At 52.2% G+C, this 22,662-nt stretch overlaps 2 protein-coding genes across 22 annotated transcripts; one reads left to right on the top strand and one right to left on the bottom strand.

Moving 5' to 3' along the window:
- Positions 1 to 2,411: 2,411 nt before the first annotated feature.
- Positions 2,412 to 6,681, bottom strand: LOC131811004 (ESX-1 secretion-associated protein EspI-like). The gene is made up of 4 exons (XM_059138992.1): positions 6,640 to 6,681; positions 4,552 to 4,769; positions 2,799 to 3,386; positions 2,412 to 2,682 (listed from the first exon to the last, which is right to left on the bottom strand). Exons 1-4 carry the CDS (start codon positions 6,679 to 6,681, stop codon positions 2,499 to 2,501), a joined length of 1,032 nt encoding a protein of 343 aa, XP_058994975.1. The 3' UTR covers positions 2,412 to 2,498.
- On the top strand, positions 3,081 to 22,637 carry ZNF605 (zinc finger protein 605). 21 transcript variants are annotated; one of them, XM_059139029.1, is made up of 8 exons: positions 3,357 to 3,482; positions 5,611 to 5,817; positions 5,927 to 6,038; positions 7,351 to 7,830; positions 10,800 to 10,928; positions 11,083 to 11,203; positions 11,433 to 11,588; positions 16,163 to 22,637. In XM_059139029.1, the coding sequence occupies exons 6-8, from the start codon at positions 11,170 to 11,172 to the stop codon at positions 17,956 to 17,958; spliced, it is 1,986 nt and encodes a 661-aa protein (XP_058995012.1). In that variant the 5' UTR covers positions 3,357 to 3,482; positions 5,611 to 5,817; positions 5,927 to 6,038; positions 7,351 to 7,830; positions 10,800 to 10,928; positions 11,083 to 11,169; the 3' UTR covers positions 17,959 to 22,637. The 21 variants fall into 21 exon arrangements, 20 of the variants coding, with proteins under 20 accessions (XP_058995005.1, XP_058995000.1, XP_058995001.1 ...); XM_059139023.1 differs by lacking the exon at positions 10,800 to 10,928 and having other exon boundaries at positions 3,358 to 3,482; positions 7,351 to 7,540; positions 7,657 to 7,830; XM_059139021.1 differs by lacking the exon at positions 10,800 to 10,928 and adding an exon at positions 3,913 to 4,043 and having other exon boundaries at positions 3,358 to 3,482; positions 5,690 to 5,817.
- The last annotated feature ends 25 nt before the right edge of the window (positions 22,638 to 22,662 follow it).

Here is a 22,662-nt window from a genome sequence, read left to right as displayed (position 1 = left end):
TGACCTAAGCCAAAGGCAGACACTCAACTGACTGAGCCACCCAGGCACCCCACTTATGAACATTTTAGATCTGAAAAAACCTTTAGTGATTTCTAACCCAGTATCAGAAAATTCAAGCTGGACTCAAGCTCTACGAAGATAATTCCCATATGTACAGAACAGACAGTATTCACGACATAGCTCACAAGGTAGAAAACCTCTGTAAATGCCATGAATATTGACAGGCCTTTAACTGTCATTCACCCCTTATCAAATGACAGGATACTTAGGCTAAGTATAGAGCTTCTAAGTATACGCAATGTGGGAAGACTTTTAGTTATTGCTCAAGCCATATTAAACATCAGAGAATTCATACTGAAGAACTCATACTCTATGAACCTCATTAAATCTTTCGATACCATTGATTTTTCATTACACATCAGAGACTTCTAGACCAAGATCCAACTTTACCCAAAATAAACCGAGAGAACAGGTCCCATTCCCACTGTGAAGTGTGATTAACTAGATATGGGGGTATTAACTAAATCAAGTACTAAATGAGAGGGGTCCTTGGGGTGAGCACTGGGTGTTGTTAGGGTCCGTGATCAAAGGAACGAGACTGATACAAAGCGAAGGTCAAACAAAACTTTATTTCGCGCCAAGCATCAAGAATCAAACTGACCGGTCAGGGCTATCTCTTACGAAAAGGCGAGGACGATGATCCCGACAAGGTCACTCCCAAGAAGGCCGCTCCGGACGAGGCTGCTCTAGATGAGGCCGCTCCGCAGATGAGGCCGCTCCATGATCGGAGCCGCTCCCAAGAAGAGGCCACTCCCAAGATGAGGCCGCTGCTCGATGAGGTCGCTCCCCGGACAGGGCCGCTCCCAAGAAGAGGCCATTCTGGACAAGACGGCTTCCCGGACGAGGCCGCTCCCGACGACGCAGAGGCAACGAGGACAGCGACGATGACAAGGACAACCCGGATGACACAGACTCTGCTCCCCACGATGCCACTCTGACCAGGCTGCCACCCAGAGGAAGCCACCGCTGCGGACGAGACCACTCGTGGCTCGGGGTGGCAAGGCATTTTGCGGCAAGGCTGCTGGCGGCTAGGGGCTGTTGGCATCTCTGGGCCACTGGCGTCTCAGGACCGCTGGCATCCAGGGGCTGCAGACGTCCGGACCGCTGACCGCTGGGCCGCTGGACTGCTGGAGTCTCAGGGCCACAGGCGTTGAGGGACCGCTGACAGCTGGACCGCTGGTGTCTGGGCAGCTTGGGGCTGCTGGAAGCTGCATGCGGCTGAAGGCTGCAGGCGGCTCAGGACCCCCGGTGGCTGGAGGCTGCAGGCGGCGGCTCTGGGGGCCGCGGGAGGCAGGACCACTGGAGGTGGGACCGCTCACGGCGGTTAGAGCTCTTACAAGAGCTGTTACAGCTCCTCCACTCCACCGACTCTTCGCTCCCGACGCAGCTCTCCTCCTGCTTTGCTAGCCTCGCAGCAACCTTTATGCAGTTGGTTGAGCCCCACCCCTATACAGGTGGCCAATCGGATCTCAATCCACCCTAGTGGACATCCACATGCTGCACGACTGGACATCCCCACCTGGCCTGCCCCACCCCTACATCGGGGTCCACAAGCAAGTTCCTCTGGGAGGGGCAGGCCTTACGATCAGTCACTAGATTCTACACCCGAAACTACTGTTACGCTGTACGTAAACCTTCTGCTATTTGAATAAAAACGTGAAAAAAATTGTGTACTTGAAAAAAGGCTTCTCTTTTAAAAACACACTCAACAGTTTGATCCAATTCGCTCAGGAAATCAACTAATTCATCCAGAAATTAGTACCCAAGTGAGTCGGGTGGAAAGTGACTACACACTTACGTGTCCATCTTGTTTTATTTATTTATGCGGGAGAGGGCGAGGGAGCTCAGAGCGGGGTGCGGGGCAGAGGGCGGCGCCAAGTGGGGCTGCGTCTGGGGACTCGGGGATCAGGACCTGGGCCAAAGGAGAGGCTTCACCGACGGGGCCCCGGGCGCCCGGAGCCTGTCCTGTAAGTCCAACCGCGTGCAGGGGCGGACTCGTCCCCAACGGAGCCACGAGGAACATTCGGGACGAGCAGGCCGCGGAGCAGCGCGTTTCCCAAGCAGCGGCGTCGACCAGCCGTCGACCCCGGACCGGAGCGGGCCTGGCGCGAGCCGCATTACGGCCCGCGGCCCGGGCGACCTCGCGCGGCGGGGCTGGGGAAGCCGCCGGCCCCTCGCGCTCCCGGGCACCTGCCGCGATCCTGCGGCCGGCGCGGTTCTTGGGTCGGCCACGACGGGGCCTTCCACACCACCAGCAGCCGCAGGAGCCCGCGCCGTCCGTCGGTGACCACGGCGGCCGCGCCAGGAGCCGCGGGGCGGGACGCGGCGGGCCGGGCAGCGGCGTCCGCAGAAGCGGGACCGGGGCGCAGGACGGCAGGGCGCGTCGGGCGACCTCCGGAGGGCGCCCTCCCCGTCGGACAGAAACTGCTAGCGGGAGCTTATTCTGTTTCTGTTTTTTTAAACGGGCTCGTCGCGGGGCGCCCGGACGCCTGGGGCGCTCCGTGGGACGAGCCGCCGCCTTCGGCTCGGGTCGTGATCCCGGGCGCTGGGATCGAGCCCCGCGTCGCGCGGAGCCTGCTTCCCCCTCTCCGCCTGCCTGTGTCTCTGTCAAATCGATAAAATCTTTAAAAACAAAACAAGACGGGCTGCTCGCGAGGCTTCCGCTGTCCGGTCCCCCGACTCCTCTTCCCTCCCCACAGTGACACGTTCTCCCCAAACCCTCGCGGCCGTGTTCTCACTCCGTCTGTCGGCGCTGTGGGCGGCACGTCCCCGGACCTGCCGACACCACGCGCGCAGGGCTTCGACCTGGCACGGACGACCGGCCGCACACAGCTTCCCCGGACCCGCCGACACGCGCCCCCGCGCATGCTCCCGGCGGCGCAGCCCACAGGCCCCGGGGGCCCCGACGCAAGAAGCCCCAGGGCGCGCGGAGAGCCCGACAACCGGAAACCGCCGACCTGCCGTCCGCAGACGCCCGCCGCAGAGCCCTCTGGGAGATGTAGTTCGGGGCGAGCCGCACTCTGGGAAATGGAGTTCGGCGCTCGCCCTTCCGCCGTCGGCCGCGTGAGTCCCGCCGCTGTGGGCCGGAGCCGAAGGGTGTGTGCGGCGGGGGCGGGGCGGCGAGGCTGCGCGGCTGGTGCGGCCTCGGTGTCCGTGCGGGCCCCGCGCTGACCCCGGAGCACGCGCCCACTGGCTCCGGAGCCGGGTGCGAGGAGGACCGGGAGTAGGCGGGGCACGGTCCCGCGGCGCAGGCGCGGGTCCCTGCTGGGCGGGGCGGGGCGTGGGGGCGGCGCGGTCCGGGGACCGCGTTTGGGGGGCTGGGGGTGCTAGGGACGGGGCGGGTGTGGGGGGCCGTCTGCGGGCGCCGCGATGAGGACACCGGGGGAGGTCAGGAGCAGGGGCACCGGACGGCCCAGACACGGGTGTGTGTGCGATGAGTCCGTGGGGGCCGGGGCCGGCGGGGGGCGTTAAGTGGTGGGGGAGGCCTCTGGGGTGCCTCCGTTGGGAGGGGCCGTGGACGGAGGCCTAGACCGGAGGGGTTGGCCGGGGCGGGGGCGCGGGAGCCTCCAGAGGCTGCGCTCCGGGCTGGGGAGAGGGTGTGTGCCGTCGGGGATGCGGCTGGAGGGCTCCTTGCGGGAAGAGCAGGGTGCTTGAGGTGCCTTTGCGTTGACAAGCGGTAAGGCCTTTGCGGGGGGCTGCTTTGGGGTGTTTAGAGGGCTCAGGGTTGGTGGACCGAGGACTTCGTTGCCTGGAAGGCATGTTGGTTCCTGACACTGTTGGATTTCACCTGAGCCCTGGGCTTCTGGGGCGCAGGAAGGTTGAGAGGTCTCCCCCCGCCCCCGTGTGTTCCAGGGAGGAGCGCGCTGCAGAGGACCCCGAAACACATGCCCCCTTGTTGGCTTATGACAAGGCCAGACACCCGTCCTCCAGACTCTCGTCCTGTGCCTCATCAGCGGCCAGCGGACTGGAGTGCGGGCTGATGGGTCAGGACAGAACCCGTGGGCTTGACAACGGGTCTGGGTGCACGCTGCTGGGTGGCCTGTTGGGGGTTGTGAGTGAGCAGACAGTGGGGTAGGAATTGGAGGTACCAGCCCATCGGTGTTTATAGAGAGCTGGTGGCCCTTTCGGGTGTTGATTAGGAGGACTGTGGGGGTGTTCGGGAGTGCTGGGGGAGATTAGAAAATAGGGTATGGTGGAAGTGAATGGTTGGGGTGGTGTATGCTTAAGCATTGGGAGTCCCTTGAGTGTGGTGATGGAGGCTGGCGAGGCTGAGGGGCTTGGAGAACAGTGACGGGGCACTTTAGGGTGAGTGGACGGGCTACTGTAGGAAGGAGGACTTGGGATTCTGTGATGCGGATTTCACGGACTCCGCTTCTAGTCGACGGATGGAGTAGACTGCCAAGGTTATTGGGTAGGAATGTGGGGGTCCAGTGATGGGTTTCGTGGCGTCAGTGTTGAGAAACTGGTGGGAATCGGCGATGACGGGCTGACCTTGGCTGGGGCTTGGGGCCGAGTGAGGAAGAGCCTGCAATGGTCAGGAATGGAGGGTCCTGTGGGGGTGGGGCTGGGGAGCGACTTCGGATTTCATTGATGGATGCACTCCTGGGCCACTTGGGGGTGATGATGGGGGTTTTGCTAGAGGAGTCACTGTGGATGTGGATGTGTAAGTGAAGATCCTGAGGGACCGCCTGCAAGGTCAGCCGTCGGTCCTGGTGGGGTGAGGGGCGAGTGGGGTGAGTGACAGTGGGGCTTGTGGCGCTCGGTGGCTGTGAGGTCTGGAGACTTGGGAGGGCTCTTAGTGGTCCGTGAAGGAGGGGCTGGAGAATTCTCAGGTGATCAGTGTGGGTAAGTGGGAGCCTCTGGGGGCTGAAGTTCTGTCTGGGGGCTGGGGGGCGAGGGGGTCCGGTCATTCTGGGGGCTTGTGTGTGATTGAGGCCCTCTTTGGTGATAGGGCCTGTGTGAGTTGTATTTGTGGGTTTGGGGGGGTCCCGGTGAGTTTTGGTTGCACACTGGCTCAGGCAGCACTTCCACATAGTGACTTCTGTTGAAAGACATATTCTTTTTTGTTTTTTGTTTCTTCTCACCCCGCACATCATATTGTTGATGTGTGACTGCTTCTTTTACTGGAATAGTTCCTTGTTTAAGTGTTCTCGGTGACCCTGTGGGCCGTACGGTCCTCCCCCTTGCTGGCTCAGTCCCGTGCCCTCCTCCATCCCTGAAGCATCTTAGCTGCGTCTGGCTCCAGCCCTCTGCGTGTAGTGCGCCGTGATGGGCATGGTCTTCCCACAGCCTTCCGCTTCCTGCTCACGGTCTGCACGGGGCGGGCGCTTTGCTGACTGAGCTGCGGAGGGTTCTCGAGCATGTGGTGTTGGGAGCAGCCTTGTCTCATCTGTTTCTAGCCCTCGGCCCAAGTTGGGGTGGGTTGTAACTGCCTTGAAGGGGCCGGTGTTCCGGCTGTGCTCTGGTCAGCTGCCCTGGGGCAGAACCCAGCAGTTGGCTAACCTCCGGGCATAATTTTCATTTGTGGCTGACTTTTCTCTATATCCACAGGGACATTGGAGACCCCCTCCCCGTGCGTGAACAAAACACAGCCTTTGGACAAAGAGCTCTTGCTGTCCATCTTCTACAGGTGCTATAAACTCTCCGTTCAGCTTATTTTCTGGAAAGGTGCCCACTGCCCTGTCCACCACGTTCAGTCTTCCTCGCTAGCCCGTCAGCCTGTGGACACGGTGCTCAACGGCTGTTCCTAGACCCCAGGTACAGACCAGCAGTTCTGGACAAACCTCCAGCAGGATTGCTAGGAGAGGTAGAATTTGTCCCTCTTGTCCCCAAGTTGGGTGCTATGATGTTGGACATTTCTTTTCAGGTATGTTCTTAGGAAGGAGATAACATCTCAGTGTGATTTCACGCCCCTGGCTCTCGTCTCCTCTCTGTGAATGTAAGTGACCTGGTCCATGAGCAGTGAAGGAATTCATGGTGTAAGTATGTGTTTGTGTCAAGATGTCGTATTTATTTATTTATTTTTAAAGATTTTATTTTATTTATTAGTTAGAGTGAGAGAGAAAGAGAGCACAGGGAGGCAGATTGGCAGGCGGAGGCAGAGGGAGAAGCAAGCTCCCCGCGGAGCAAGGGACTCGATCCTAGGACACTGGGATCATGACCTGAGTCGAGGGCAGCTGCTTAACCGACTGAGCCACCCAGGCGTCCCGTATTTTTTGTTTATTATACTTAGCTGAAATCTTGGTTTTATTTTTTCCAATAATTCTGCCTAAGATACCTTTACGTAGCTTGCATTCTCTTAAAAAGTTCTTAGAATAGCAGTAGTACTTGGTTCTTTGGCCTCTTGGGGAAATAATGAAAATCCAAATCAGCCAACCCAAAAGTCTCTTCACAAAAGTGGAAGAAAAAGAAAAGCAGTTTTCTTGTTGCGTAAAAATTAAACCTGAAACAAGACTGCACTGAGCTCTGCAGGCAGCGCACTGAAGAGATCACGGAGGCAGAGAGAATCTCACTATTCTCTGTAGCCAGGCCGGCACACCCGTTACACACACGTTCTCAAGGTCAAGGATAATTTGTTACATGCAGCTCATACTGCATTTTCCCAGTACTTGAGGTGGCCATTGTGTTAGCCTTTTGCCTTTGTCCAAAGGAAAAATCGCCTTCTCATATCTTCGTGATAAGAGGTAGTTTTACACCCCGGGTGGGTGGGGGGAGCAGGTGCCAAAGTCGGGCACTTGGATAGGGTCATGCCCTTCCTGAGATTGGGAAATAGGGGCCGATCCTCCTGGATGACATCAAAGGGATAGCTCCTGGCCCTTAGGAAAGACATACTGGGGGATAAACCAGACCAGGCTTACTAGCTTTAGGTAAGATTTACATACTTTTCCAAGGGGCAGAGAACAAATGTACAATTACGGGTTTTCTAAAGTACTTTTTTGAATAGAAGTCACAGGAGTCTCCCTTTCTTTCTTTTTTTTTTTTTTTTTAAAGATTTTATTTATTTATTTGACAGATTGAGAGAGAGCACAAGCAGGCAGAGCAGAAGGCTGAGGGAGAGGGAGAAGCAGGCTCCCCACCCAGCAGGGAGCCCAATGCAGGACTCGATCCCAGGACCCTGGGATCATGACCTGAGCCAAAGGCAGAGGTTTAACCCACTGAACCACCCAGGCGCCCCAATAAAGTCTTTTTTAAAAAAAAGAAAAACAGCTTTATTTAAAAAAAAAGAAAGGGAAAGAAAGTTGCATCTTACTCTGTAGCACCAGTACTAGTAACTTCATGTCATTGTTCCAGAAAATACTGCTGCACAGTGAGTGAGCCGGGGGTCTGTTTGTGGAGAGCGTCTTGGTGTGGTGATCCTTCTCTACGCACGTCTGGCGGCGCCGGTGGGGCGCGTGGATGGAATCTGGCATTGGCGGGCGGGAGCCAGGGGCTGCAGAGTGCAGGCTGGTGCAGACCTGGCCTGATGCAGGCTTGCCAGGAGGTCCTCTCGCATCTGATTCTGACCCTGCAGCCCTGATTCAAGTTGTTTGATTTCCCAGTAAGAGAGAACCCAGATTAATGACCTCATCTAAGATAAAATTCCCACTGCATCTCCAGGCCATGACTGAGGAGCAAGAGAACTCATGTGAGATGCGACGGAGGAGGCTTCGGGACTAGGGGTGTCCTCTCAGCTTACAGACATTTGACCGGAGGCCTCTGCAGAGCAGCAGGACGGGAGGAGTCGCAGAACGGAGCCGATTTTCCAAGCCGCAGAAAATGTTCAAGTCCCAGGTGAGTTCTTTGTTCTCCAACGGTCTTCTTCCATAGGCGTGACAAGGCTTATAGGAAAGCTCTTAAATACAGTTAAACCATGATCAGAAACATGAGCTTGGGAATGGCGGTGTCAGAGAACAAAGTGGATTATGGAATCATACGAAGTCTTCAGTGGAAGCACGGATCTGTGGGAAACGAGGTACGTTGTTGCCAGAGGTGAGCCGCAGGCTGTCCTCAGTCCGAGTGCAGATGGGGAGGGAAGCGCAGGTAGCGCTGGTACGTGCTTTCCTCGGACAAAAGGCAGACTACCTACTCAGTGCAGCTGACGTTTGCAGATGATGGCTTCCAGCGAAGACGTCTGGCGCGTTGTTCATGTGGGTGATAAGTGGACAAAGTCCTGAACAGTTGCCCTGGGAGGCATAAACCCTGCGGTCGATGAGCTTACTTCCCAGACTGTTCCTTACAGAGTTCCTCAGTGTGAACGAAGGGCTTGAATCTGAAGTAAAATTCAGAACTCAGAGTTCGGTACAGGACGGAACCAGTGGGCCTGGACCACCCGTCTTACCTATGTTCTAGCATTAGGAGAGAAACCTAAGTCACCTGGAAGAACTGATCATTACAAATAACCTTCAAATGGCCCCATAAATATTCACTCAGTTGTAATTTTGATACTTTTTAGGTAGAAGTGTTTTTGCATCTTTTGGTAAAAGCTGAGCATGGAGGTATGTACCTTTAGGTCTTTTTACTTTTTGACTTAACAGAGTGTCACGATGGTTGAGGCACACACATCAGCGCAATCCCAGAGGACACATGGTCTCCTGGAAACAGAAGTTATAGAGGGGACCCCAGGCGGGGCCTGCTTTAGTCCAAGTTAGGTTAACACGGCCCCCAGTGGGGGCGCTTCTGCCCTGCGGTTTTTAGTCCATCTGGGTAATGTGGTTGTAGAGGGACTGCTGGGGGCATTTCCTTCCAAGTCAGTTTGTCCATGACCGCAGGTCATTAGTCCAGACTTCGTTAGATGTGGGCAGCATCTGGGCGTGTTTGGCCTGCGGAGCGCAGGAGCGCAGTCCGTCCTCGCCGTCTCCCGGTCACGTCTTTGGTGGTTCAGCCGTTGGTCTACTCGAGAGTCTCCAAAAGGCAGCCCTGAGAGTTGTTTCTTTGGGTTTTTGTTCTCTCCAGTAGGAGGAGAAAGCTTTCAGGAACTAGTCCAAAAAACAAAGCCGTCCATGACCTCCAGCACCATGCTTCCCTGGGTGCTAGGTTTATTTTTTTATTTTTTTAAGATTTTATTTATTTGACAGATCACAAGTAGGCAGAGAGACAGGCAGAGAGATTTTCTTCTCTCTTCTTCTCTCTTCTTCAGAGGTGCCCCTGATTTTTTTTTTTTTTTTAAGTTGACCATGTGTTCAAATCTGGCATCATGCGGGTTTTTCCTAGAGCTTTTTACTTTTATGTTTTCCCTTTAGACCTGTGATCCATTTTGAATTAATTTTTATATAAGGTGTGAGGTCTGTGTTGAGGTTTATTCTTTTGCTTATGGGTATGCCATTGTGCTAGTATCGTTTTTCTTTCTTTCTTTTTTTTTTTTTTTAAAGATTTTATTTATTTATTTGACAGACAGATCACAAGCAGGCAGAGAGGCAGGCAGAGAGAGAGAGGAGGAAGCAGGCTCCCTGCCGAGCAGAGAGCCTGATGAGGGACTCAATCCCAGGACCCTGAGATCATGACCTGAGCTGAAGGCAGAGGCTTTAACCCACTGAGCCGCCCAGGCGCCCTAGCATCGTTTTTCAAAAACACTCCTTTCTTCGTGGAACCCTTTTTCACAATTAGTTGAGCATACCTGGGGGGTGTAATTGTAAGCTGTCTGTTCTGTTCGCTTGTCTGTGTACTTATCCCTTGCCTAACAGTAGGTTGTCCTGACTGTTGTGGCTTTAGGAGGCTGTGAGGTCAGGTAGGGGGAGTCCCACAACGTTCTTCGTCCACACTGGTTTCACCTTGTAGCTCCTTTGCCTTTTGTCCCAAAACCCTCTGCATACTTGTTTTATGGCCTCTGTATCACCTTCTTTCCTGGCCTGAAAAGACCGGAAAGTTTTAAAAGCGTGCTTTTTATTCTACTCGTCTGCATATTTTGGCACCATTTGCCGTTCAGGGAGCTCCAGCCACTCCCTGTATGTGTTCCAGAAGATACGGGGAGGACCGCTAGTTCTTAGCACGTGGGTGCGGACGCGGGGGGAGGAGCGTGTGGGAGATGGGGATGTTGTCAACATTGGTGTTGGCAGTAGCTATAAAACAGGACTGTCACTTAGTGGGTGGGCACCAGGCGTGCTAGAGGTCTGACGCTGCATGGGACTCGGCTAAGAATTGTCCCCACATACCAGTGGCACCTTCTTTGGGAAGCACTGTGCTTATTTAAACACAACGTATTCCAATTTCTTTTCTTTTTTTTTTTTTTAAGGTTTTTATTTATTTTTCAGAGAGAGGAAGCACTGTAGGGGGAGGGGCAGGCAGAGCGAGAAGCAGGCTCCCCGCGGAGCAAGGAGCCCCATGCGGCACTTGATCCCACAACCCTGGGATCATGACCTGAGCCCAAAGTAGACACTCAACTCACTGAGCCACCACTGAGCCACCCAGGCATCCCAGAGTGAGAACACAGGCCCGGGGAGCGGCAGGCAGAGCGAGAAGCAGGGGCCTTGACACGGGATCATGACCTGAACTGAAGGCAGATGCTTAACCAACTGAGCCACCCAGGCGTCCCCTATCCAGTTTCTTAACGGATAGGTGGGTGGGTAGATGAGTGAATTCAAAATGAAAAATGGCTCGATGACATTATTGTTTCTCTCAAAGTATAACGCAAGGTTAGGGTATCCTATGCGTTACCAATTGCTGTGTAACAAGTCCCCCAAACCTGTGGCTAATAGCACAGTTTCTCCCACAGCCTCTCTGGGTTAGAAGTCTGCCAGCGGAGCTCACATCTGGTTCCCTTACAGGGTGCAGCAGGGCAGTGAGCCCCTTCCAGGCGCAGTCACGTGGGAGTTGGTCGCCTTGGTGCCTTGGCACAGGCCGCTGGAGCCCCCCAGCCCCAGGGAGAGCAAGACAGGGCTCCCCAGAGGGCGTGGGTCAGTAAGGGCAGCGCCCGTTCTGGAGGGGAGCGGGACCCCAAAGGGGACACGAGGAGTTCGAGATGGGCGAGGCCGCCTCCCTCGCTGGAGAAGAAGGCGTGTGTCCCACAGGAGCCCCTCCGCGGCTCTAACCGTGGTGACGCTTTTCCAGATCTCGTTTGAGGATGTGGCTGTGGACTTCACCTCGGAGGAGTGGCAGCTCCTTAATCCTACTCAAAAGAGCTTGTACAGAGACGTGATGTTGGAGAACTACAGCAATCTGGTTTTCTTGGGTAAGCGTGTTCATGTGTAAACCGTGTGGATCCACTACCTGGGGGGGCTCTCAGGTTTACTGACTTGGGGGTTAAGTTTCCGATGTCAAAGATTCTGATTTCTATGCCCACCTGACAGATTTTGGGCCACTTGCTGTGTCTTGTAGCTTCCGTAGTAAATCTCCTCCGTGTGGAAGAGTCTGTCAGCCCGAGGAGTCGGGTCCAAGTTGTCCGTGTTTCCAACTGACAGGTTATCAAATTATCAGACCTGATGCGGTTTTCAAGCCAGAGCCGGAAGAGCCATGGGTCACAGAAGCAGCCCCGCGTCGGGCCGCGGCAGGTGAGAGGCACTCGTGTGTGGGGCGTCCGGTGCCCGCTGGATCACGGCTTTCTGACGAGAGCTGGGGTATGATATTTTGAAGAGTTATTTGGAAATGTTATTTGTAAAAACTGTTTGAAGTTCCTGCGTCTTTCGAGTTGGCTCGGGCTGGGGACCTGAGTGCTTCCTGCGTTTTAACGAACGCTCCGGCCCGGTCTGCACGGCGGGCTGTGTCCTCTTGCGTGGAGCTGGTGGCCACACGTTCCCCCTGCCCCCCCCGCCGCACGAGCCGGTGGCCGGCATGGCAGACCTTGCTTTCCGGGACAAGGGTCCTCTCTCAGCCTCCTCGGCTCCTTCCTCCTCTCCTGCACCCCCACTCCGCAGGGCGGGCCTCCTGCCTCCTCCTCAGGGCTCCTCCTGTCCTGTCGCAGGGCGCCCGCCGGTCCTCTGTTAGTGTTCTTTTCTGCCTCTCGTTGTCACATTTCTGTCTTGAACCCAAAGGGAGTGTAAGGGGAATCCGTGCATATAGAGCAAAACCCGAGCACCGGGAGCCTGGTGGGGAGGCCCCGCTCTCTCCCTCGTCCGCGCGGGCGGCTCCCGGGCACCTTGCGGTGCCTCGATGTCCCTCTTCCCCAGGCTCCTCAGTGACCCGCCAAGAGTCTGCTGGGTTTAACCCTGTGGGCTGGGTTGATGTATTCATGACATTTCTGTGGAAGAACCTCACGGAATGGCAACGTCTCATCCATTCTTCTTTGTTTTCAATTCCTGGGCCCTGAAGTCAGGGCTGCCTCCCTTAGAACTAGTGTCTTCACACGTTTCATACATTTTTCTCCGCACGTGAGCCTCATACCCTTGCCACGGAGACCCGGTGTCGCTGCTCCGTCGGAGCCCTCTCTCCCCCGGCGAGAGCGACTCGCAGCCTCTCGGAGATCTCTGGCCACTCAGTGTTGTATTTGAGGAGCCCTGGCCCTGGTCAGGGGTTACCTGGAGTTTTTCACCAGTTTTTAACCATGAGGTCATAACAATTTTCCCCCCACGTATTAAGATGGCAGGTGACTTGCTCTCCTCTCCTCCCCGTAGAACTTACAGTGCGATGATGATTCAGTGTCTCACTAGTGGAGTGTTGTGGGGCCAGGTAAGGCGGGGCCTTTCTTCTTTCTATCCGTTGGTGCAACGGTCTTCACCTCCCAGTGTCTCGGCTCACCCTAGGAAGTACGTCACGTGACTGAGGTCGAGGTACCGTTCCCAGGGGTGATTCGGTCCGGGTATGTGTTCCTCAGAAAATACTGTGTGCGAAGGTAGATGTTTGTGTTCACCCTTAGTTTAGAATCACCGCTGTCCTGTGGGACGAAAGGAACCAAGTGAAAGGGTCATGACGCAGCCTTGCAGGAGCAGGGGTTTTTAACGCAGAAGGAAATGCAGAACTATTTATTCGTCACTCAGTATTTGAACAGAAAGTGTCTATGTTAAAATGCAGGGTTCTTTATGAAGATTCCTGATACAGGAAGGAAGCGCGTTAGAAGCGCAGTCGTGAGTGCACAGGGTCCTCCGTGTACTGAGGCCTCGCTCCCTGCCTGCGCTGGGGCACGTCTGCGCTGGGGCACGTTGGTGAGAAGTACAGACCCCTCCCTGCCCTCAGGTCTGCATTCTAGTGGGGGACACAGAAGTAGTGACTGCCTGTTTGATAAGTGCTAGAAAGGAAATAAGCAGGAGATTGTTATGACGCCCTTGAAATGATGTTTACACTTGAATGAGCCACGTTGAAAGCTGGGAAGAGCGCGCCAAAAATAGGAGCAGCCATGGGGCACCAGGGGGGCTATGTCGTTAAGCGTTCGGCTGGGGTCGTGATCTCAGGGTCCCGGGGTTGAGCCCTGCATTGGGCTCCTTGCTCGGCGGGAAGCCTGCTTCTCCCTATCCCACTCCGCTGGTATGTGTTCCTTCTCTCGCTGTGTCTCTGTCAAATAAATAAAATCTTAAAAAAAAAAAAAAAAAAGAAGGAGCAGCCATTGCACAGGTCTGGAGGCAGAAGAGGCCTTTGGGATCAGAGGGGTGCGGAGGAGTTCAGTGCGGCTGAGCAGCGGCGAGCGAGCGCGCGCGAGAGGAAGGCAGAGCGGTTGGAAGAGACGCGCGTGTTGGTGCATTTGAGCCACGGTAAAAGCTTGCATTTACCAGAGGGTTTGGGGGTATTTTTTTAAAGATTTTATTCATTTGACAGAGAGAAAGATCACAGTTGGCAGAAAGACAGGCAGAGAGAGAGGGGGAAGCAGGCTCACCGCTGAGCAGAGCCCGATGCGGGACTAGATCCCAGGACCCTGAGATCATGACCTGAGCAGAAGGCAGCGGCTTTAACCCACTGAGCCACCCAGGCGCCCTTTAAAGGGTTGTGTTTTTTTTTTTTTTTAAGCAAGGGGGTAAAAAGCCTAATCACGTTTTCTAATTTGCTCACTGGCTCTCTGGAAACTAGAATTGAGGGGGAGCAAGGCTGGAAGAAGGAATATTAGTTTGAAAACAGAAGTGAAATGCAGGCAGTGTGGACCAGAGTGCGGCAGAAAGAAGTGGGTTGACCCGTGCCTGGCCCTGCGTAATGCCTGTAACCTACACACTCGCTTTCCAGAATGACAAGATTTTTATTTCCTTTCCTTTCCTTTTTTTTTTTTTTTAAAGATTTTATTTATTCATCAGAGAGAGAGAGAGGGAGAGAGAGTGAGTACAGGCAGACGGAATGGCAGGCAGAGGCAGAGGGAGAAGCAGGCTCCTTGCCGAGCAAGGAGCCCAATGTGGGACTCGATCCCAGGACCCTGGGATCATGACCTGAGCCGAAGGCAGATGCTTAACCCACTGAGCCCCCCAGGAGTCCCTCCTTTCCTTTTTTTTTTCTTTTTTTTTTTCGGAGAGAGAGTGGGGGTGGGGTGCAGAGGAGAGGAAGAGAGAGGGAGAAACGTGGTCCCGGGCAGACGACCCGCTGAGCACAGAGCCCGGCAGAGGGTCAGATCCCAGGACCCCGAGATTGTGCTCTGAGCTGGAACCAAGAGTCGGACGTTCAACTGACTGAGTCCCCCAGTGCACCAAGATTTTGTAATTCTTTTTTTTTTTTTTAAAGATTTTATTCATTTATTTGACAGAGAGAGAAATGACAAGTAGGCAGAGAGGCAGGCATTGAGAGAGGAGGAAGCAGTTTCCCCGCTGAGCAGAGAACCTGATGCGGGGCTTGATCCCAGGACCCTGAGATCATGACCTGAGCCGAAGGCAGAGGCTTAACATGCTGAGCCAGCCAGGTGCCCCAAGATTTTTAAATTCTTAAATATGTTTTGTTACAGTTGAACTCCTTAAGTATTATTTTATGTTATTTATTAACTTGTATATATATAAAATTTTATTTCTCGTTTTGATTTTAATTTAAAATTTTCATTTCTTTACTCAGATTTCATGAAACTATTTTTTATAAACACTTCAGGGGGACTTCACACTTAGATGTCTACGTATGACTCTTGCTTTTGATCTCCAAACTTTTTCTCAGTCTTTTTCATCTCAATGAATAGTATCAATATCTCTACTCACTTAAGCTCCAAACACTGGGTCCTTTTACTCTCTATATCAGCAGCTCTAGTTGGTCCTTTTTCTGAAATTCTGATATGTCTGAGAATTAGGTAAGTCTCTACCCCACGCGCGCACGCACACACAAACTCATGCAGAAAAGAAGTATTTGCCTTATATTTGAGTTCTTGCCAAATCTTTTGACTTGCAGAGTACCTCCTGAGAATATTGGCTCACAATTACTAGTAAAGATTATCGTAAAGTAAACAGACTTTCACTTTAAAATAGCCGATAAATGACCATGTTGTGGAAACCACAAAGAGTTGTACTTACTGGGTCCTGAAGAGTCTGTCCTAATGTGCTATGCACAGGCTTCTTGTGGTTTGGAATGATTTGCACAGGTGGATTACATATAGATTCATTATAGATTACAGATTGAGTTAAAATGTCAAAAAAAAAAAAAAAAAAAAAACACTGGCTAGCAAGAAGGAGCCTTTATGGGGAAGTCAGTGATGGCGGCGTTTTGGGCGACAGCCTTGAACCAAAATGTTCTTCAGCTGTGACGATCATACAGGAAACTGTTTCTTGTCTTTTGAATGACACTCAATAGCCTGTGTCTGCTCTGTATTCAGTATTTCTGCCTTCGTAGCACTCAGCAGTGTGCCAGTCCTTTTCCGTGTGCGGGCTGTTCAGTGATGCCGTCCCGGGGGGCCCTGGTGCGGGCATGCTGACCCGTGCTCTTCCTCGTCTTCCCTCTGGACGGACAGCAGATAATCACATTAGTGATTAATAGTCTCTCCAGCGTTTGAGTATAAATCGCTCATGGTCGCTGCTCCTTGAGTGGATTTCATCTTTTCTCATTTAAAAATTCATGTTTCTAAGCCCTTGTAACTTTTAAATGTTTTCATTTCTGTTTAAACATTTTTTTTAGGCTTTTATTTAAATTCCAGTTAGTTAACATACGGTGTCTGTCAGAATTTCTAGAGTCCAGTAAATAGATATTATATTTGGGAGGGTTTTTGTGTTTTGTTTTGTTTTAATTGGGATCCTAGGCTCATTTCAGTTTTATTCAACGAGTATAATCATTGGGAGATTTACACAGTATGATTCATTTGTTTCCTTTTTAGAAGAAGTCTGGCTAGATAACAGTCTCAAAATGTGGCACCAGGATAATCAAGACAAGCTTAGAAGTGTGGAGAGAGGCCATGAATATGATGTTTTTAGGAAAATATTTCATTCAAGCATTAACTTTGTTCATTTAGCAATGAGACCCCATAAATGTGGCTCAGGTGAAAAAAGTTTGAAACATCCTTTTGAGTTTCTTATTCCAAAAAATAACCGTGGAAGAAAGAAACCTGATGAGCTCAATAAGAAATACTTATTGTATATCAAAGCTGATAGAACCCATGGTGGAGAGCCATACTGTGATTACAGTAAATGTAGGAAGGCTAGCCGGACGGGGTCATGGCCCCGTGCAAACCACAGAACACACACAGGAGTCCACTTGTGCGTGGACTGCGGCAGCGTTTTCAATAAGAAGTCACAGCTCATTGTCCACCAGCGGACGCACACGGGAGAGAAGCCCTACGGCTGCAGCGACTGCGGGAAAGCCTTCTCCCAGAAGTCCTTGCTCACTATTCATCAGAGGACGCATTCGGGAGAAAAACCCTACGGGTGTGGAGAATGCCAGAAAGCTTTCAGTAGGAAGTCCCTGCTCATTTTACACCAGAGGACGCACACGGGAGAGAAGCCCTACGGCTGCGGCGACTGCGGGAAAGCCTTCAGCAGGAAGTCGCAGCTCAAGAGACATCAGAGAACCCACACGGTAGAGAAGCCCTACGGCTGCAGCGACTGTGGGAAGGCCTTCTCCCAGAAGTTCAAGCTCATTACCCACCAGAGAACTCACACTGGGGAGAAGCCCTATAACTGCAGTGATTGTGGGAAAGCCTTCTTCTGGAAGTCACAGCTGATTACACATCAGAGGACTCACACAGGCAAGAAACCGTATGCCTGTACCGAGTGCACAAAAGCCTTCAGCAGGAACTCACTGCTCATCAGGCATCAGAGGATCCACACGGGGGAGAAGCCCTACGAGTGTGGTGAGTGTGGCGAAGCCTTCATCAGAAAACCGCAGCTCATCAAGCACCAACTGAAGCACACAGGAGAGAAGAACTATCAGTGCGGTGACTGTGAGGAGGCGTTCTTTAAGAAGTCAGAGCTACTCCGCCATCAGAAGACTCACTTGGGGGAGAAACCCTACGGATGTGTTGAATGTGGAAAAACCTTCTTTGGGAAGTCGCAGCTCCTAACACATCAGAGAACTCACACTGGCGAGAAACCGTATGAATGCGGTGAGTGTGGGAAGGCCTTCACCCAGAAGTCCAGCCTGATTTCACACCAGAGGACACACACAGGGGAGAAGCCCTATGAGTGCACGCAGTGTGGGAAGACCTTCAGTGAAAAGTCAAGCCTCATTCATCACCAGAGAACCCACACTGGAGAGAAACCCTTCGAATGTAGTGAGTGTAGGAAAGCTTTTGCCTGGAAGCCACAGCTTCTTAGGCATCAGAGAATTCATACAGGGGAGAAACCCTATGAATGCAGTGAGTGTGGGAAAGCCTTTGTTCAGAAAGTGCAGCTCATTAAGCATCAGAGAAATCACACAGGAGAGAAAACTTACGGGTGCAGTGAGTGTGCGAAAGCCTTCTTTGAGAAGGCACAGCTCGTTATCCATCAGAGAATTCACACAGGGGAGAGACCCTATCAATGTGGTGAATGTGGGAAGGCTTTCACTAGAAAGTCTCACCTTATGAGGCATCAGCGAATTCACACGGGAGACAAATACTCCGGGTGCGGTGAGTTTGGGACCACCTTCCGCAGGGAGTCACAGCTCACGCTTCACCAGAGGACTCACGCACTCTAGAAACGGCGTGGTGCCGTGAACATGGGAAATCTGGCGTCCGATGTCGCCTTTTGACGTGTCCAAGGACACACGCATGGGAGCAACCCCGTCAGTGCACTGGGAAGGCAGGTCTCACCCAATTCAGAGAGGGAATTTGTTTAAGTAGACAGTGTAAGGGAGCCTTCTCCCGGAACACACAGCTTCTCACCCATTGATGACTTAACGTGGAAGTCTTAGCAGTATCATGTAGCAGACCCTGTAGTCAGAAGTGACAGCTCATTGTTAGAGGACCTACACTCGAGGGGAAACTGGACTGCTGTAAAAACCAAGCGAGAGGTTTCATCAAGAAAGGGTAACTCACAGTACACTAGAGGTTATATACACAAAGGAAATGCTGAATCGTCTGGACTGGAGATTTCCGTATGGAGGAGAGGTCCTAATGGGAAGAATTTTTATAAGCACGATCTATTGAAAGAATTCTATAACGTGTTTGTTGTATATAAGTTGTTATGAAAATGGTTATTTTAAAATGGTAGATGTGTTTTAAGTATGAAAACTTCTGCTTTCTGCTGTGTTGGTCCGGCAAGAACCAGATTGACTCCCCTGCCTTCAGCAGCTAGAAACGGTAAAATGTATGTGGAAGAATGGTTTAGAGACCGATGGCAAGCAGGTGTCTGTGATCCCCAGCAGACCATGGACAGAGTGAGGTGCGCTCCCAGGCTGCCGTTCCGGGAAGGGAACACATGCGGTCTTGTCGAAGAGAGCTGCTGACTTGGCCTTTGGAGAGGCCAGAGTAGCTAGAATTTATAGGGAGAGGAGAGGAGAGAGCTTTCTAGAGAGAGGGCTGCAGAAACCTACAAGGAGTCCCCTTGAGTCTTTTGGCTTAGCGCTGATTGGCATGTGTGTGAAAGGAAAAGTCGTGCTGGAAAGCAGGAGGCTGAACAGCTCCCAGAAATCAGTGCCAGGCTGGGAGTAAAGTTCCCGCCAGCTGGAGTGGAAACCACTCTGAACACGTGCGGCATCAGGTAGGATTCCCAGCAGACTATGATCTTGTGAAGGAACTAACCCTAGATTCAGAGCTGCTCTGGACCCACAATGTCTGGCATCCAGAAACTTCCTGACACGCAAAGAAACTATGAGAATACGACTTGTGGCCAGGACAAAAATGAGCCCGTAGAAGAGACATAGAAGAGACTGAAGCAGTTGACATTGGATAAGGGTGTTCGACTAGCTTTTATGAGTTAGAGGAAAACATGAACGTGATAAGACCTGAAGTGGAAGGTGTATTTTCAAAACCCCAAGTGGAACTCCTCAGGATGAAAACAGTGGTAATCTGAAAATTAAAAACAAAAACCAAACAAACAAAAAAACCCACACCAATAACCAAAAAACCCAACTCTGGATGGAATTAAGAACAGATGAGACACAGAAGAAGAAAAATCGATGAATTTAAGTAAGAATTTTAAAAAAACTGTCCAACTGATGTACAGAGGAAGAAAGCCTGGGAGAAGAGAGGACGGGTCCATTGTAGTGGGAGGGGGTCCTAGCAGGAGCGGGGGGAGGGGGAAGAGAAGGAACACGGGAGCTGAGTAAGTGCCAGCTGAAATTGTTACCCATGGGATGAAAAGTGTCACTGCACATATTCAAGGAGTTCAGAGAACCCCAAACAAGACACACAAAAACCCCTAACGGACATCATAGATGGAAGAAGAATGGTTATAAAGCACCTCGGGACAGACAGGGCGCGCTCGCAGAGCAGAGTACGTCGGCTCGTGGGCAGGTGCCGCTCGACGACGACGGATTACTGAGGGAAGAATAAAGCCCCCGCACCCTGGTGTTTGTTACCCATCAAGAAGACCTCTCAGAAATGAAAGCAAAAGAAGAGGCTGTAGGCGTAGCTCCAGGAAAATTAAAGTAAGTCTGGGGGCCGCAGGAAAGGAATGCTGGCTGGAAGTGTGGATCTACAGGAAGAAACGAAGAGTTCTGGGAGTGCTGAATATGTGGTAAATATAATAGATTTTTTTTTCTCATTTTAAAATGTTTTAAAAAGGTAATCCATTGTTTAAAGCCAAATACTGACAGTGTGTCGTGGGTTATGATCTATGTAGAAGTATATGACAAAAACAACACTTTGGATGAACTTTCCAAAGTAGTCGGATTGATTACGTCCTCCGAGTCCAAAGCCTGCTTCCCCAGGGCTCAGGGTGCCTCGGATCCGTAGCAGCTGCGCACGAGCGGCCCGTGTGATGGACTGGCATGGGTGCGGCGCCTCCCCGCCCTCCTCTCTGCTCTGCACCCCAGGGGCTGTCCCTCTAGGGTTCCTACTGAAGTGTGAACACGGGAGATGGTAGATCCCCCGTGGGAGGAGAGAGGCTGGACCCTGCCTTCCCTCCGCCGCCTCCCTTTCCCGGACCTTGGTTCTGGCAGAGTCTGTTGCCGTAGGGCCTGGCTCCTGCGGGGCGGCCCTCCTTTGGGGCTGGAGACTCTCCCTTCTCAGCTCCTACCTCCCGCTCCTTGCCCTTCACGTGCCTCACCATCCCTGGCCATCCCTGGCTGGCGTCCTTACTTCCGAACCCGCTATCTGTGAATAGTCGCTCAGTTAAATGCGCTGGAGTTAAAATTTGGAGCGCACCACTTGGTTTCTGTGCCGTGGTAAGGTTGAGCACTTAACAGCACTTTGAGTGCCAGTTACTGGTGCGTGTGCCTCACAGGGCACAGACTGACATCTGTCAAGATTCCCCACATGAAATGCCAGTGTTTTCTCTCTTTTTTTAAACCATTCCACAGAAATTATAACGAGTAACAAAGTGTTTTGTGTTTTTGTTTTGTTTTGCTGCAAATGTCCGTGGCCGCACAGATTGTCGTCTGCTGCGTGTGCAGTGCTCTTGCACTTATTACTAACCCTTCTTCAGCAATAGAAGCCAAAACTCTTACGAAGTCTTATGCTACCTCTGGATTAGCCAAGCATTTTACAGAAACACATTGGCGTTTATGTTCAATATGTGTGGACGAGAAAAAAGGATAGCCGGGTCCTGAGTGAGGCGGAAAGGAATGGTGCCTCACAGACCCCAGGATCTCCTTTAGAAACACTGCTGGGCATACCCTCATTCCGTATTCTGCTGCTTCTCTGTATAATTCACGTAATCTGTAACCCATGGACAAGATTTCCATGCCAGTAAGAATTGCCACAGAAGGTCTCTAAAGTCTCCACACCAGTGCCCACCACCAGCACGACGGTCTGGAGAAGTCAGAGTCAGGTTGAAGCGGGCGGCCTTCGAGCCTGGACGCGGCAGCCCCGTCCGTTGTCACTTGACAGATAGCTCTTAGGAAGTTTGCCTTTCTGCACCCTCTCTCACCTGGCCCTCTTCTCTTGGTTCCCCAGGCGGCTTTTGAAGGGAAATAATTGCCCTCAGGCTACACAGCTGCATTTTCTCTCCGGGTGCGTTTGCGTTTCGGTATGCATTTTGAACTTTTCATGCAGGTCTTCCGTTTTGTGTAACCCCGAAAGACGCCATTCACAATGTAGCCTGTGCCAATAAACTTGTGTATTTCTCTGGTCGTGTCGTTAAAGAATTACCTAGCCAATGAAATCAATGTTTCAAGGTGTGGACATGTTTGGAACACAGCACTGTGACAGTTACCTGTAACGGCTTCTCTGTAACAGGACTGTGTACTCTCTGTGTGACAGCAAAATGGTTTCCACCAGCACAGCTCTCCCCGGGTCCCCTGTATTTGTCACTTAGTGAAGGGAAAGGCCACGCTCACTCTCAGCGTAGAAGACTTTATCTCATGATGCGTGTCTGCAGCTGAGAAGCAGGCCGTGTAACATCACGGGACCAGCTCACGGGCATGACCGGTAACTAAGTTACACGGTCCCGCATGTGTGGATCTGGTGATGCTGTCCGGTCATTGTTTTATTTCCTTCATGGGGTCTGGGCACTTGAGATGAGCTGTTGCTCCTTGTAGCCAGACTTGACGTCCTGTTGCTCCTTGTAGCCAGACTTGACGTCTTGTCGTAGAGATTGTTACTTTGAGAACATGAAGATGAAGTAAACCAGGGACCACCAACTGTATTGAATCCCGAAATCACTATGCTCAGGTATTTTACAACACCTTCGGCATCAGCAGTGCCCAGCAAGGAGAGTGTAGCTGCAGAAGCAGTCACCGGTAAGGTGGAAGAAGAATGCAAACAAAGTGGCATTTGTAGTTTGAGGTTCTCACTTAAAGCCTTGCTCATTCCTGTCATTAAAATGTATTAACACATCAGGCTCAGCTTCACGAGAAGATGGGGAAGCAGATTAACTGCTACGTTAGGGGGGCATGTAAACCATGGACTTGCTACCCCTGTAGCCATCAGCTGGCAGGGTGGGTGTATCTCCAAACCGTGGTGTCACAGGCCAGCCCTGTGTGGGTGAGCGAGTGTACATACTTCTCTCTGGTGTGAGTTTGCACAGAGCAGAATGTGGGGACAGGGCACCTGAGCTCTGGGCCAGCTGTGCTTCCCATACAAGGATGGGGCAGACCGCTGAGGAAGAAGGTGGGGCTGCTGGCGCGGTCTCCACTGACTGGTACCCCTAGAGAGCAGGGGCGCCCCAGGGAGCTGTGCTAGCTCACACCTATTGCCCACACTTCTCTGTGCTGTATTGGAAAAGAAAGTCTCTGTACCTCTACGTTTACTGAGTAAACGGCTCAACGAATCAGTACGCGTGAGCGTGATCATTGGTG

The sequence above is a fragment of the Mustela lutreola genome, chromosome 11, assembly GCF_030435805.1.
Source record: "Mustela lutreola isolate mMusLut2 chromosome 11, mMusLut2.pri, whole genome shotgun sequence".
NCBI classification, from domain to species: Eukaryota; Metazoa; Chordata; class Mammalia; order Carnivora; family Mustelidae; genus Mustela; species Mustela lutreola.
The sequence above is the reverse complement of the archived record's forward strand: the minus strand, read 5'-3'. Positions and strand labels throughout refer to the sequence as shown.

Excerpts from the sequence above, each read along its gene's own strand:
- LOC131811004 (XM_059138992.1), bottom strand. The coding sequence starts at position 6,681 with ATGGCCACCTCAAGTACTGGGAAAATGCAGTATGAGCTGCAT. Across the intron at positions 4,770-6,639 it reads AAATGCAGTATGAGCTGCAT|GACCGACGGCTGACCTTGCA; the intron begins GTAACAAATTAT and ends TCACCCCACCAG. Across the intron at positions 3,387-4,551 it reads GGCCCCAAGCCCCAGCCAAG|CACCCCCAGCCCCCCAAACG; the intron begins GTCAGCCCGTCA and ends CCCCGTCCCTAG.
- ZNF605 (XM_059139011.1), top strand. The coding sequence starts at position 7,910 with ATGATCAGAAACATGAGCTTGGGAATGGCGGTGTCAGAGAACAAAGTG. Across the intron at positions 11,204-11,432 it reads CAGCAATCTGGTTTTCTTGG|GTTATCAAATTATCAGACCT; the intron begins GTAAGCGTGTTC and ends TCCAACTGACAG. Across the intron at positions 11,589-16,162 it reads GCTTTCTGACGAGAGCTGGG|AAGAAGTCTGGCTAGATAAC; the intron begins GTATGATATTTT and ends TTTCCTTTTTAG.